The 14,823-nt window shown below is 41.3% G+C and overlaps 1 protein-coding gene across 4 annotated transcripts in view; it reads right to left on the bottom strand.

Annotated features, from left to right (window-relative positions):
• Window positions 1–14,823, bottom strand: part of LOC121930682 (sodium/hydrogen exchanger 9B2-like) — a 46,360-nt gene that overhangs the window by 15,051 nt on the left and 16,486 nt on the right. For all 4 annotated transcript variants that reach the window (XM_042467351.1, XM_042467352.1, XM_042467350.1 and 1 more), the window contains exons 2-5: window positions 10,640–10,723; window positions 8,037–8,229; window positions 4,840–5,010; window positions 2,583–2,725 (exon numbers count right to left, since the gene is read on the bottom strand). In XM_042467351.1, the coding sequence (XP_042323285.1) occupies window positions 2,583–2,725; window positions 4,840–5,010; window positions 8,037–8,229; window positions 10,640–10,663 (531 nt within the window). In that variant the 5' untranslated portion in view covers window positions 10,664–10,723. The remainder of the gene's footprint in view (window positions 1–2,582; window positions 2,726–4,839; window positions 5,011–8,036; window positions 8,230–10,639; window positions 10,724–14,823) is intronic.

Genomic DNA, 14,823 nt, shown 5'->3' with positions numbered 1-14,823 from the left:
GGTTAAGGGGGAGTCAGGAAGACAGCACAATAACAGTAGCAGCCCCAGACATGCAATTATGAAAATATGCCATACTAGCTGCTCTGAATGTGGTATGCCCCCCCTTTTTTTACTGACACAATTGCTGCAAAAACGGGACTTGTGTGGTAAAGCCCTAAGACCAACTGGAAATTCTCCTCTCTCTTTTCCTTCTGTTTCTTTAAACGTAATTTCTGTCCCACACCCACTTCCACGCTGCTAGGGTTGACAGAGTGAAAACTGGAGAGACTCTTATACTACCTCTTATAGTTGCATAAAAGAGGAAATTTCAGGAAGTGCTGCTTGTTGCCTGGTTGCACCACAAATAACACATTATGAAATTCCTTCTTTTACACAACTGCCAAAGGTATAAAACCATTGCCAGTTTTCAGTCTGGCAACCCTACACTCTTCACATATATCCACTTCCTTTCCTTCAATAGATAATGCCATTTTACTCAGATTTATACAGTGGATCCTTGTTATACACTGGGGCTTGGTTCCAAGATCCCCTGTGTATAACAAAATCTGTGTATGCTCAAGTCCCATTAAATATAATGACATAGCAAAATGGTATCCCTTATAAAAAAGGGAAAATCAAGGTTTGATATTTGAAATTTATACTTTTTTTGGACGTTTTCAAACCGTGGATGCTTGAATCCATGTATTAAAAAAATCTGTGTATAAGACTGTATACAGGCCTTATTTGAAAATACAGAGAGTTTCCAAACTCTCTTGACACTATTTCCTAACTCAGGAGTTTTTCACAGAGGGAGAATGTCATTATATTTTAGCTCTTTTCTAATTTCTATAGAATTTCAATAGGATTTTATAGTGTGCTTTATTTGCTTTAGTGTTGAGATGGCCTAACGGCTAATCAATAAAAATTGATTGATTGATTGACACAGGGATAACTGGAAGTTTATCCTAGGGTCATTCCAGAGTCAGTGCAGGGTAAATCATGGTGTTTCATGTTAATTCACAGAAGAATATCATATGACACAAAACGCAATCAGAATGCATTCCACAGTCAATCCAGGGTCATTCCAGGTTTAGGTAAATTCAGAGAAAAATCGAAGTTATAAATCCTGTTCCACTCCCAAATTGCAGTCAATTCAATTTTGCCTGGTATGAATGCATGTCTGGATCACCCTTGGATTGCCTTCACTGGAAACACCCCATGACCCTTGACATGCCATGACACCAGGACCACCCTGCCATTTCTCTCCCTGTGGCTCCGCTCCTTGTATTCTCGGGAGGAATTTAAGACCCACACCTCAGCACTTCCACCACCAGCAGCCCATTCCCTGACAGCATCAGCGCCATCAGCACTGCCACCCATCCCGCCTGGAGGGAGGCGTTGTCCAGCCACAGGCCCACATTGCAGAGGAACTCCATCACCGGGACAGGGCTCAGCTCAGCTCCATCCTGGTGGAGGCACCTCTGCCCTCAGCTGCCCTGCCTCCCTGCCCCAGTCCCAGGAGAGCAGGGCACCTTTTTAGCAGCAGCAACAAGGGAGGACGGAGGCTGCCTCCTCTTGGGCAGCTGAAGGCTCCTTCTTGGGGGGCCTGGTCCCTCACACCCTCTTTCAGTCCTTTCACCTCTCTTTAGCTCAGGATCTGCATGCCCAGAAGGAGGGCCTCTCTGCTGGTGATGCCAGGGGAAGGCGGGAGAAGCCCAGACACCCTCCCTCCCTGACTACCTCTGTCACCTGCCTGGCCCCACAACCAGGAAAGAAAAGGCAGTAAGGACACTCAGCATGCCTCCTGCCTGCTCCTTTCTGGCCAGCTGTCATTGGGAGGGGGATGAAAAATCCTCCCCAGACGCGATTCTGTCCTCCCTTACATCACATTAATTCATAAGAGAAAGCATAGGTATGTGATGATTTCATTCGTATTGGAAATGCTTTCTCCTTTGGATGGATGCTATTTGTCTTTGCATGTGATGAGGTGGTATGTAATGGCGTTCATTTTTGAATTGGCCCCACTTTCGTCTTCTTTCAGGATGGGGCTACATTCCTCCACGTGTGAAAAAGTCCTCAGTATTCCCCAGCCTAGTGACCTTCACAGAAACATAAGAGGTAGAAGAGACCACAAGGGCCATCCAGTCCAACCCCCCTGCCATGCAGGAAACCCCATCATAATGTGCTTCCTATGTGCTAAATTACAACTCCATCCCTAGTCAATGTCTTTCTTTTTAAGTAATTGCAGAAGTGAGGGTGAGAAGGGAAAGCTTATCTCTGGATTAGAACATCATCGCACTGCCCCCCTGTGTGATTGGAGTGGTGAGCAAAACAGTTTGCAACAGCACCAGTGGAAACTTTCTCCTTGAGCACTCTAACCACGATGGGGACGGGGGTGGAGAAATTTCAGTTCAGATGCAATGAGAAAGGAACATACAGGTTTTCCCTTTGTGCTCTTCGTGGCAAAAATCCACACTCCAACACCTCTAATTATTTAAAGACACTGCTGTACGTGATGCCTTAAGCATGATATAGAAGATTGGACCTTCCTTCTGTAACACAAGCCTTTGCTTTTGTTAAGGAGGGATCATTTGATACTCTACCTCTGGGTTAAGGCCAAGTCCAGCAAGCGCCAAGATAATCGAGAGGGCAATATTTCTCAGGGCAGATCCCCATTTCACATCGATCTTAACTATCTCATTGGTGAAGGGGATGTTTCTTATGAGAAATCCAGAAAGCAACATACCTACATGGGAGAAAGAAAGTCATGTCAATTCCAGTTTGTACCACAAGACACAACAAAATCTGGAAATCTCTCTGACTCTCTCTCTCTCAGTGTGTTAAACATTTGATAAAGGATTATTATTTTTCTTAGCACAAGATGTAATACTGCAGTCATTTAACTGGATCAAGTAACATGAAGAGAGAGAGAGAGAGAGAGTTAAACAACAATAAAGTAGCAAATTGGCAGAAAAAGCAACATAGCCACGTCAAGAAGTATTAAACCCTTGGACCCTAGTCTGAAACAGAAGCTCTTTTTCCTAACCTCTTGGGACCCCAGTCCAGTCCTCTTCTCACTAGCACAGTAGAGAAGTGATGCAACCAGTCTAAACTTACTTCTTTCAACAATGGTTGGGACATTCACCTTCCAGCTAAAGTATTTGCTTTTTATAACATCAAGAGCTGGCAGAAATGAACCCTTCCCTTTATTGGGTCTGCAATGTTAGGAAATACTATCTACTGCATTTCTGCCCAGTGTGCAGCTGCAAGTAAAAGCAGTAGGGTCAAGAACAAAGATGGTAACACTACTTCTACCTCAAACTTGATTTGTTTTAGGCCATCATGTTTGAATTATTTGTTCTTCACATTCTGGACCACACTATAGAGGACACAAGAGACCAATGGCTGGTTCTCCTGTTATTGTTTCCTTTCTTCTTTTCTTTTTCTTTCTTTTCTTTTTGGAATTAGGAATAGGCATTGTGGCACAATGCTGACTTTCTCATTGTTATCTTCCCACAACTTAAATCACATAATGGAAGTTCTTTATAGTCACGTACTGCTGGGGGTAGGATCCACACAAGTATCTGTGTTTTTCTCATTCTAGACTCAGTCAGGGGGTTTATGGGCAGGGGCTTGCAGGATTTGGGCAAAGCAGTGGAGGATAGGGATTCTTGGAGATATCTCATCCAGGGGGTCGCCATGAGTCAGAACCGACTCGAGGGCAGCTAAGAACTATAACAACAACAACACCTAATAGCAGCTTAAACAGGGATTTAAATCAGAAGGGATTAAACTTGGAGGAATAAAGCCCCCCCTCCAATGTGCAACTATAATCCAATTCAGGCCTATTTTTGGAGCTGCCTTTGACCCTCACAGTGAGATAGATTTCATGAGAAAAATATGTTTTTCAATTACATTAACCCCCCCCCCCCTTTTTCCGGTGTCAGGGACATGAAAGTTATATTAAAAAAAAAAAAAAAGCAATCCACTTCTCTTTCTGACAGAAAAATGGACAGTGATGCACTTCCTTTTTCCATTTTTCTATTTCACAAAAACAAAAATTGTGTTGACACACCTATTGTGTATCATATGAAATGAAAACTCCCATCATTTGCTTGTAGTAACAGGACCAACAATGTGTAAAAGAAAAGAAAAAAAGCTGGTTTTTTATTATTATTATTATTATTATTATTATTATTATTATTATTATTATTATTATTATTTTACTATACCAATCAGTGCAAAGCATAAATATATTTGTGACCATGAAGAAAACTGTTTTGAAAACAAACTGCTCTAGGACTTTTGTCTTTGTCTATGTCAAGTCAAAATAAATAGATAAATGCCCAAATGTAGGGGATCCAATCCAGGTCATATTAAAACAACTTTAAGTTCCATGTGTTTCAAAGAGAAAAGCTGAAATTAAATGGAATTTAAATTTGCCTACATATGGCTGGATCATGCACAGATACATTGTGGACCAAGTCAATAACATGCTTCTCAGCTTTCAACATATGCACTATTCTATAACAGCTTTGTGAACTATTCCCATCTGTAGGAGATGATGCACTAAAATATTTCAGTTGCCAAAAGGATATGAGCACATGGATGATGGGAATATCTTCAAATAATGTACCCACAGGCAGTATAGTCTCACTCTGAACAAAGTAGATTTTGATATATATTGTATTGTATTTTATTATTGTTAGCCGCCCCAAATGACCTCAAAGGGGCGGGATATAAATAAATTTTATTATTATTATTATTATTATTATTATTATTATTATCTGCTGTCATTGCAATAAAGTCAAGTCTATTTACCAGTAAGATGATGCACACTATTTGTAAGAGTATACATACCAAGAAGGCGAGGGAGAGGAGGTAGATTCGGTATTTTAATAAGCACCATAAGTTTTCCACCCAACACAGAAAAGGAATAGATGAATATAAGTCCAAAAATATTTCTACCAGGAAGACTTTCATCACCAGAAAGAGTCCAAGTCACAGCCCAGAATAGCACTACTGTTGCCACTGGAAGATAATAAGACAATGCTGAAGCACAGTACTCTAAGTCATTGGGAAGCCACTTGTAATTAGAATACTGTACTAGAAAAATATTGACTTATGCTATAATGCCAGGCCTTCCAGTGGTAGCTTAGGCTGCATTTACACTGCAGCATTAATGCAGTTTGACACCACTCTAATTGCCATGGCTCAATGCTATGGAATTCTGGGGTTTGTAGTTTTGTGAGGTATTTAGCCATCTCTTTCAGAAAGCCTGGTGCCACAACAAACTACAAATCCCAGGATTCCAAAGGACAGAGCAATGACAGATAAAATGGTGTCAAAATATATTAATTCTGTAGTGTGGCATGAGCCTCAAATGTTCTTATACCTTGTTCCTTGACTTCATTTACTACTGCACCAAATTCAATGGATTGCTCTCATGAAATCTGCAACAGATACATATATTTTATTTCTATGTAATAAATAATATTCTTCACAACATTAAAAGTAATCAACACTGACAATAACAAAAATGCTAATAAACAGTAAAATGATTAAAACAGTGTGCCTCAGAGCACAAGAAGATTGGAAATCTCTAGGAGGAACTCTATCTGATTTTTGGAAGGACAGCCTCCAGGCTTACAATGATTTTGCTTTAATAGCTATTCTCTCATTTACAGGACTCTGTTAGAATGATTTTTAGACATTTCTTCCAGGGACAAGACATTAATTTTATCAATTTATGTGGTTAGGGTTTTCTGTTTGTTTGGTTTATTCCCACATGCTAAAAGAGAAGGCATCTCTGCATGGTCATGACCGATTTCCAACACAAATCTGCAGAAATGTAGTGAGATTACAGCCTTTTTTTTGGGGGGGGGAGTTCACTCAAGGGTGAAAACATTAAGATCTGGCATTAGAGCTTACATTGATGATCAAAACAATAATGGCTAGAATGAAAAAGCACAGTGAACTACAGAGCTGACATAACAAAGTAGAAAGGATATTACTAATCTTGTCTATTTGCCTTAGGAAAGAATTTCAATGAATTTTTGAAGGCTTTAGTTTCAGACTCCTAAAGATTAACTTGATTTATCACACTCTTGCTTTGCTCTAAAGAACTTAGAATGCCCTATATATGACTCCCATGTGGTTTTTCCATCCAGGCAGGTTACTGGGCTAAACCAGCTTAGCTTCAGACAAAGACTGACCTATGAACCTTCAGAACATTCTCTAGGTCATGGCAAGTAACAGATGCTACATCTTGTCTGGTGATACACATAAGGAGTCTTCACTTTTAGAGACTATTGTCACCGTGAGGTAATGATATTCCTTTTTGCACCCTTTGGTTGTTCTTATAGGTTAATTAATCTTGATAAATCGGGTAAATAAGCCTACATTGCCATCTTTTGCAAACATTGTGTGACGGCTTCACAGTACTTTACACAGGACAAAACAAACCAGTCTTTACGGGAAAGAAAACAAATCTGACATTAGAAAGATTCATACTAAAAAAAAAAAAACAGTGGGAGAACATTTTGCTAGGACACTTGAGGTGTCTGTCTCTGAGTTCAAGGTGACTAGCCTTGAATGAAAGAACTTAAAAGACAGAGCACAGATGGAAGCAGGTGAACACAAATGCATCAAAAGGTTCCCTTGGTTAAATGAATATTATTTTAAATTATTTTAAATCTTACTACTTATGTTAAATAATCAGTTCATGTATGCCTGCAATACCACCCGTTGTATGTTTTGTAATACTGGAATATTTTTAGTTTTAATTTTTCATTCACCATGAACTAAATGTGTGTGTGTTTGTGTGTGTATATAGGTTAAGTTGTGCTCTTATACTTGGCTTAGGCAAAGACATATTTACCATACATCTGTTCATCTACTTAGTATATTTATGTTTGGATGTACTGTTCAGCATCTTTTGAACAATTCTTTTACAACCACTATTAAGATTTATACCTCTCATCTCACAATGAATCCTGTTATGACCATCACCATGCTGGAACTTTTTGTATTTCTATTACATTTCACGCACCCACACCACCACATCGTGTGAATAATGTCCATCTACTGAAGCAACACTTCACATATCTGAATGAATACAGCTCATAAAAGCTGACATGAAATAAAACATGTTAGTCTTTAGGGGCCATGAAACTCTTCATTGTGTAAGCCCAGAGTTGTAATTCAAAAATAAATCAAACATTGATGCATGAAGACCTAGAAGAGTGATCCACGCCTTAGCCAGGAATGGTAGCAACATATTTAGTATCACACAGGTAGCCATCAGGGGTAATTTTCAAACAAACAACTCCCTTTTTTCTGGTATTACAGCTATGTAAGAGGATTGTGCAATGTCAGAGAAAAGTCCAATATCCTGCATCAGAAGCATAGACCCAATATTGTAGCTATACTACATCTCCTGATCTGACTCCTGAAACCTACCTTAAAAGCTGGTCAGTCATCCTAAGCAATGCAATTTGGCAGCTCTGGCAAGTGGTGTGCTGCAGGATGACATGGCCACCCCCTCCTGCTAGTGAGTGAAGCCACAAGAAGCAGAAGCAGGAAAACTTGCAGGGTCCTGTTGCAACTATTCATCGCCACATTGCTTGTTAGCATCATCCTGCAGCATCCCACTTACCAGTACCACAAACTCTGTTGATCAGGATGGCTGATTAGTTTGTAAGGTGGGTTACAGGGCTGCATATGATCATGGCAATGATTCCAAAATTGTAAATATGAATAGGAAACAGTTAAGTGGTTATAAGTCTAACTTATGACATCATAGCAGACTAACAGGATGCCGGCCATTATATATGAACCACTTTTCTCCAACTATCTCCAAATTTGTACCACTCTATATAAAACCTTGGTAGGGACTCCATATCTGAGGTTCTTTAGATATTAGGTTTATTTCATGATAATATTTAAACTTGTTTAAACATAAAATCCTGAACCTATTCATATATAGTCCTCTAGAAACCAATGCATGAATAGTGTCACTTTTGACCTAGTTTTCCTGCTTGTATCCTTTTACATACCATTTGTTACCAATGAAGCAAGACAGCCTTGTGGAGGACAAGCACATATTTGCCTCAGTTTTCCTGGAGTCTCTTTTGTTTCTTCTGTCTTTGGTAGAGGTTCCTGCATTTGCTGCTCACTGTTGTCCAGCCGAGTTGCTTCTTCTTTTTGTTTATTATCAGAAACATCTTTGGAATCCAAAGCATTCTCTTTCTGAATTAAAATAAACATTATCAAAAACTTGTGCAAAGGGGGAAAGCCCAATGTATCTTGTAGTATTTTCCAAAGGGACAGCTATGTTAATTTGTTTAATAATAAAATGAGACAGCAGTGATGAAGGAGCACTAGCAGCACCTTTGATAATAACCCTGCTTTAGTAAGAGCATTTGGGAATATCAATCTACTTCTTCAGACAAACTGATGGAATTAGAAGTACAGCCATAGATATACTGGAGTTACAGGTGAAAGCAATATGTAAAGCAATTTTTAAGCAATAGTAAAGAATTACATGAACAATATCTAAGGAAATGCTCAAGAAAACAGTGAAAACGGTGGTGGAAGTCAGTTTCCTGAGGTTAGGAAACTTTTCTGAGAAGTTTACTTCTTCTGAGATTATTTTATACACGAGCAGTTGAGAGGGTCTAACTATTAATGCCTTAAATCATATTGTCAGTCCTGACTATAGCAGACCCATGAAATCAAAGAAATTTAAATTGGGCCTGCTACATTGGTGGGATAGCTATTCATGGATATCCACATCCCCTATTATTCAATGGCTATGTGTGCTTGTGGATGCGCTGATGCAGATGTGTGCAAGAGTGCACATCACCGCTCATTGAATAATATGGGGCTTGATTAATATGGGATGTGCAGGGCTGCCTGTTCTGCCAAAGTTTGCTGTGGAGCTTCCACAAAACTCCATGGCAAACAGTGGGTCATTTAGACATGCTTTAAGGCCCTTTTGCCCCAGGATTCAGCGAGATCCACCAGAACTGTGTCTGGTATGCTAGATCCAGGCCCAATGCTAGCCCCAAGCTAATGGCCTGCATCATCCGAACAGGACGATGCAAAGCCAGGGGGTAGCACAGCTCCAATTACTTCCTCCTGAAAGAAATCAAACCGAAACAAGTTTATTAACCTATTCCGCCACATCTGCTGGGATTAGGGGCACAGGACCCCTGTGTATGTGGAAAAACTGCAAATAACAAAAACTCTGTGAGGCTTATCACATGAGAGGCATCCTGTGCAGAAACGGGATTTAAAACCCACCAAAACCTCTAAGAAGATACGCAGAAGCACGATTGATTTTCAGACACATCGGAGTTAATACAACATTAAACGGGCTAGAAAGTCGACAAAACATGATTACTTTTACTTTCAGGATTTTCCGTTTTGTCTACTTTCTAGCTCGATTAATGTCGCGTTAATGCACCTTAACAGTGACGTCATCTGAAAATCAATTGTGCTTTTGCATGACTTTTCTACTTTTTGTCCAGGTTAATGCTGGGTTAACCCAGATGTGGCCTGGTAATCCACTTTTGCGCTGTTTTTCACTTTAATTCCTGTTTTTGCACAGGATACCTCTGTGTAATAAACTGCTATGTTTTTACCTGAGAAAATGCCTTTCTAGGAATCTCTAGGTTCTCCAGTGCAACTCTGTGGTCAACATCTGCCAGACACTGGCCACAGAATTGCACTGGAGGAGCTACAAATCATGCAGTGATTCCCAAAGTGGTCCACGTGGAAGTTAACTATCCATATATGGATTGGAGTTCCCTCTCCCTTCATTTAAAGAGCCCCATTCACATTGAACATTTAAACGGAGGGAGAGGGAACCCCAGTCCATATATGGAAGCCAACTACCCATATATGGACAGGGGATTCCCTCTCCCATGTAGCATGCGCATATGCTGTCAAATTGTAATAATAATAATAATAATAAACATTCCGAAGCACCCAATGAAGCACTCCTGCTTCTGAAAAAAACTAATTAAGGAGGAAGAGGGAAAGAAGCTGTAAAAACCTAAAGCGCCAGATCAAAGCCGGATATTGTGGGGAGGGGAGGCATATTCCACCCCCTGGCCTTTACCCTTCCCCTGAACTTGACCCAATCATGATCGGAGCCACGTTAAGATTCAGTTGTACTGGGTTTTCTGAAAAGAAATGGTAAATACTCCACTTTTGGAAAACCCGGGCAGAGGGGGATTTGCGCCGGATCGGGCATACAAAGTATGGATTTGATTGTGAATAAACCAGCGCCAGTATGAACTCCCCACTTTTAACCCGGTTCACAAACCGGGGTATATTCATAGAATCATAGAATCATAGAGTTGGAAGAGACCACTAGGGCCATCCAGTCAAACCCCCTGCCATGTAGTCTGAATGGACCCTGAGTCAATGTTAGAAACTAAAAATTAACAAGCTAAATTCAAATTTATTACGTTTTATCTGTTGTGGTTGTAAAAGGAAAAGGGATAACAATTGTGCCTAGTATACTTCCCCAGTCCAATAACATTCACTGACAGGTAACCCCAAGTAAATGTGCCACAGCACTCAATTTATTTTTCCTTTTAAATACCCAAACAACCAATACATAGTCAGAAAAAATCTTAATGGCAAATACCTGAGGCTTAACTTTATTCGCCATATTTGCAAATGTGCTGTATTCTTGCTGTTTGCCACCATACCCTCTGACCTGGTCAACAATCTAAGATTTAAAAAAATATATTTTTAATTAACAAACTTGCAATTGTTATACATCCTACCTCTCTAGTACCCATAGGCCAGTACCACTGTGTCTATGAACAACTCCCTTAGTACCCATGACATTCCTGGCCCCTCTTAATTTTTATTTACTGTATATACTCGACTATAAGTCTAAAGCTTTATGCCCAAAAATTGACCCCAAAATCCCAGGTCGATTTATTTATGGCTCACTATGGAAATATGATAGCAACTCTTTCAGATTTCCCCATGCCGTACGAAGAGGTGTTTAGCAAGAAAGAGCCAAGCAGAAAGAATCCTGGGTGATTGATTTGATATTGCTGTTTGTTTAAGAGTCCCACTCCCACCTCCGTTTCTGGCTGTATTGAAAGCTGAAACAATGAAGAAAAGCTCAGTGAAACTCACTCTTGCCATATGCACGCATACACACACTGAAGAAGCCTCAACCTATCAACAAGTCATGGGAAAATCCATAATTTTGACCCCAAAACCTGACCTCGACTGATACGAGATTGACTTATAGTTGAGTATATACGGTGTGTGTGTGTGTGTTTAAAGGTATTTACTGTTGACAAGGTTGTCGTGTCTGTCCATAGGGGGCAGTGCTCACCTCCATTACTAAGCTGAAGAACCAGTGTTGTCAGAAACTACTCTGTGATTGGGTGGCCAGCATGATTGCACAGAATGCTGTTTACCTTCCCACTGGAGTGGTACCTATTTATCTACTTGCATTTGCATGCTTTTGAACTGCTAGGTTGGCAGAAGCTGGGACTAGTGATGGGAGCTCACCCCATCATGCGGCAACCAGACCTCTGACTGCCAACCTGCCGATATTGCAGTCAACAGTCACCATCTTAACCACTTGAGCCATTGCATACTCATCTGTCTTCTCAAGAACATTTCTGGATTTCATGTTGCTCTTTTAGGCGTGCTTAGAAAATTGAAACTGATGGGATGTGCTTTGCTTTGAAATGTGGCCAGCTGCTCAGGTCAGGTGTAAAGAAAAAGCTATGTATTTGCAGGGGTATTTTCATTTGTGTATTTAAGTCAGAGTATCACCAGTATGCCTTCTGTGAAATTAGTATTATATTATCTGCTGTGGGAAAAAATAAGAACACCTTTGGTTGACGAAGAAGCCAGTGGAGCTTTGTAAGCTGGCAAGATATATAATGTGCATTTTGGTTGATTCAATAAGGGTATCACTGTTTGGTGGATTTTGGATGATACTGTACTATATCTTAGGAGTTGTTTTCTTCTTCTGTGTATTCTTGCATGGCAAGGGGCTGGACCAGATGTAGGTGTTTCACATTTAAGGCTTAAACTATGGGTGTTTAGGTCCTGCTGGGCTTTAGCAGGTAGGACAGGGATGGGGAACTTTTTGCCATTCAAGTACTAACCAGTCCTGATTCTGCTTAGCTTTTAAGAATATACAGGTTCTGATGCTTTCAGGGTAATTATGCGCTCCTCCAAATGTTGTTGGACTGCAGTGCCCAGCATTCCTCACCACTGGCTATGCAGGCTAGGGCTGCTGGAATCTGGAAGATTCCTACCCTCAGATTAGCACAGTTTACTTGGATTTAAAATAGAATTTGAACACCAACCTTAACAAGTTTTAATAGAAAGTTAGTTTTGCCACAAGAAAAATGTTTGTTGAATGTTCCCTTTGCCTGTTTCTCATGCATTTTGATTACAAGCATGTATACTTTTGTATATTTAATGACATGTGGTGTGCCTGAGGGAAAATACACCTTCCCTTTCAACTCCCAGTGAATGAAGACATTTATTAGGGGGAGAACACCTAAAAGTCATAGTGGTTTGAGCATTGGACTAGGACTCTGGAGAGCATGATTCGAATCCCAGTTCAGCTATGTAAACCCACTGGGCGAGTCACACTCTCTCAGCCTCAAAGGATGGCAATGGCAAACCCCCTCTGAAGAAACTTGCCAAGTAAACCCCATGATAGGTCCACTTTAGGGTTGCTGTAAGTCAGAAATGACTTGAAGGCACACGACAACAACAACAATGCCAACACCAACAACAGGTCCCAGGAAATTCAGTGGGAATGAGCACTTTTAAGTAGACGTCAAGAGAGCCTAGTTGTAAAATGGTTCCAAGCCCTTGCAGTGTGCCCTCAGATGTATCCTGTCGCTGTTGTTCTGTGCTTTCAAATCATTTTTTACTTATCAAGATCCTAAAGCAGAGCTATGATGAAGTTTTCTTGGCAGGATTTGTTCAAGGGAGGGAGAGGGTTGCCAATGCCTTCCCCTGAAGCTGAGAGAATGTTACTTGCCCAAGGTCACCCAGTGGGTTTCATGGATGAACTGGGAACTGAACCGTGGTCTCTAGAGTCGTAGTCTATCTTGCTTTTAAGTGCCGTAACTCCATCCTACAGAACTCAGGGATCTGTAGTTTTACAAAGGAATTGAGTCCCCTTCGCTGGTCCCTCACAAATAGTGTAACCAGATAGATGTCCTAACTGCAGAGGAGGACAAGCAGTGTTGCCAATTTCGCGACTTTCACACGAAAACGGGGACTTTTCAGAGCTTTTCGTGTGATTTCCGCGCCTTGCTCTAATTCAGTGCCTTTTCCGTGCCTTTGGCCAGTTTCAGCTGCAGCCTGCTGCAGAGCAACCAAAACCCTTTGGAGTGTAACAGTTTTCAGCCAAGAGGGCTGGAGAAAACTCTCTCTCTCTCTCTCATGACTCCCTCTCAGAGCCAGGAGGGAGCAAGCCCGTTTGGAGGAATAGTTCAGCCAATCAGAGAGAGGACAGTGATTATTGCCACCACCCCCCCCCTCAGGCATTCTCAGGCTCCAGGGGCAAAAGTGCTGGAGAGAGAGAGGCAGGGAGTGAGGGATCTTGGCTGGCTTAATCCCAATTGCCTTGGATTTCCAAGTAAGACATAAGGTTTAAGGCACACAAAGGCAATACTTGACAATGGTATCATGGCTTGATGTTGTGGACTTCTGTGTGTGCCTGAGAGGGACATTTGAATTTCTGAATTCCTGAGCTTGGGCAGAGTGCCCCAAGCCTACCTCTCAGGGTTGTTGTTGTACTGTGAGGACCATTTGGGTTGTGAGATGTGAATGCGATGTCCCTGAGTGTGTGTGTGTGTGTGTTAGTGATTAAACATGCCTCTGAGCATGGGCAGAGCACCTGGTCAGTTGGCATCCCTGCTGCCCTGTCTTCCCAGAATTTTGTTTTGTGGCTCTCTTTTCGTTCCCTTTTCCATTGCCATCCATACTGCAGAAATAATCCAGTTTGGCACTGCTTCTAACTGCAAGGCTCCCTGCGATGATGAGATTCTGGGCACAACAAACCACCAAGCCCAGAATTCCATGCATGGAGCCCTGGCTGCCAGTAAAAGCAGTGTTTCAACATGTCACAACAAACTACAATTCCCAGGATTCCCTGGTTTGACAAGGGAATTGCCTCCATGCTTCCAGATCACAGCCCCAGAGAATGAGTCTACAGGATATCAGTGTTGCCAATTTAAGTCCACTTCTTCAGCTGCATTTGGATTTAATCATGATAATAATAATGGTGATGATGATAGTGAGATAGATCTTGGAGCACCTTTGAGTCTCACTGAAAGAAAAGTTGGCAGCATGAGCTTTCCTAGACTTAAGCGTATTTTCTCAGATGCATGGGAACTGTAGTTCATTGTGGCACCAGAGCTCTTTCTCACAAAACTACAATTCCCAGGGTTCCCTAGCACTGAGCCAGGGCAGTTAAAGCGGTCTCAAACTGGATTATTTCTGCAGTATGGATTGGACCTTGAGCATTTTTAATAACGAAGGTCCAAAACACTGCAGAAATAATCCAGTTTGTGACCGCTTTAACTCTCCTGGCTCAGTGCTAGGGAATCCTGGGAATTGTAGTTTATTGTGGCACCAGAGCTCTTTCTCACAAAACTACAATTCCCAGGGTTCCCTAACACTGAGCCAGGAGAGTTAAAGCAGTCTCAAACTGGATTATTTCTGCAGTGTGTCTTGGACCCAACTCAGGCTGCATCTTCACTCCAGACTCCAGAGACAATTCCCAGGATTCCCTAGTACTGAGCCAGGGCAACTAAAAGGGTTTCA

Source organism: Sceloporus undulatus, chromosome 5 (genome assembly GCF_019175285.1).
Source record: "Sceloporus undulatus isolate JIND9_A2432 ecotype Alabama chromosome 5, SceUnd_v1.1, whole genome shotgun sequence".
NCBI classification, from domain to species: Eukaryota; Metazoa; Chordata; class Lepidosauria; order Squamata; family Phrynosomatidae; genus Sceloporus; species Sceloporus undulatus.
This window is presented reverse-complemented; position numbering and strand designations above follow the sequence as displayed.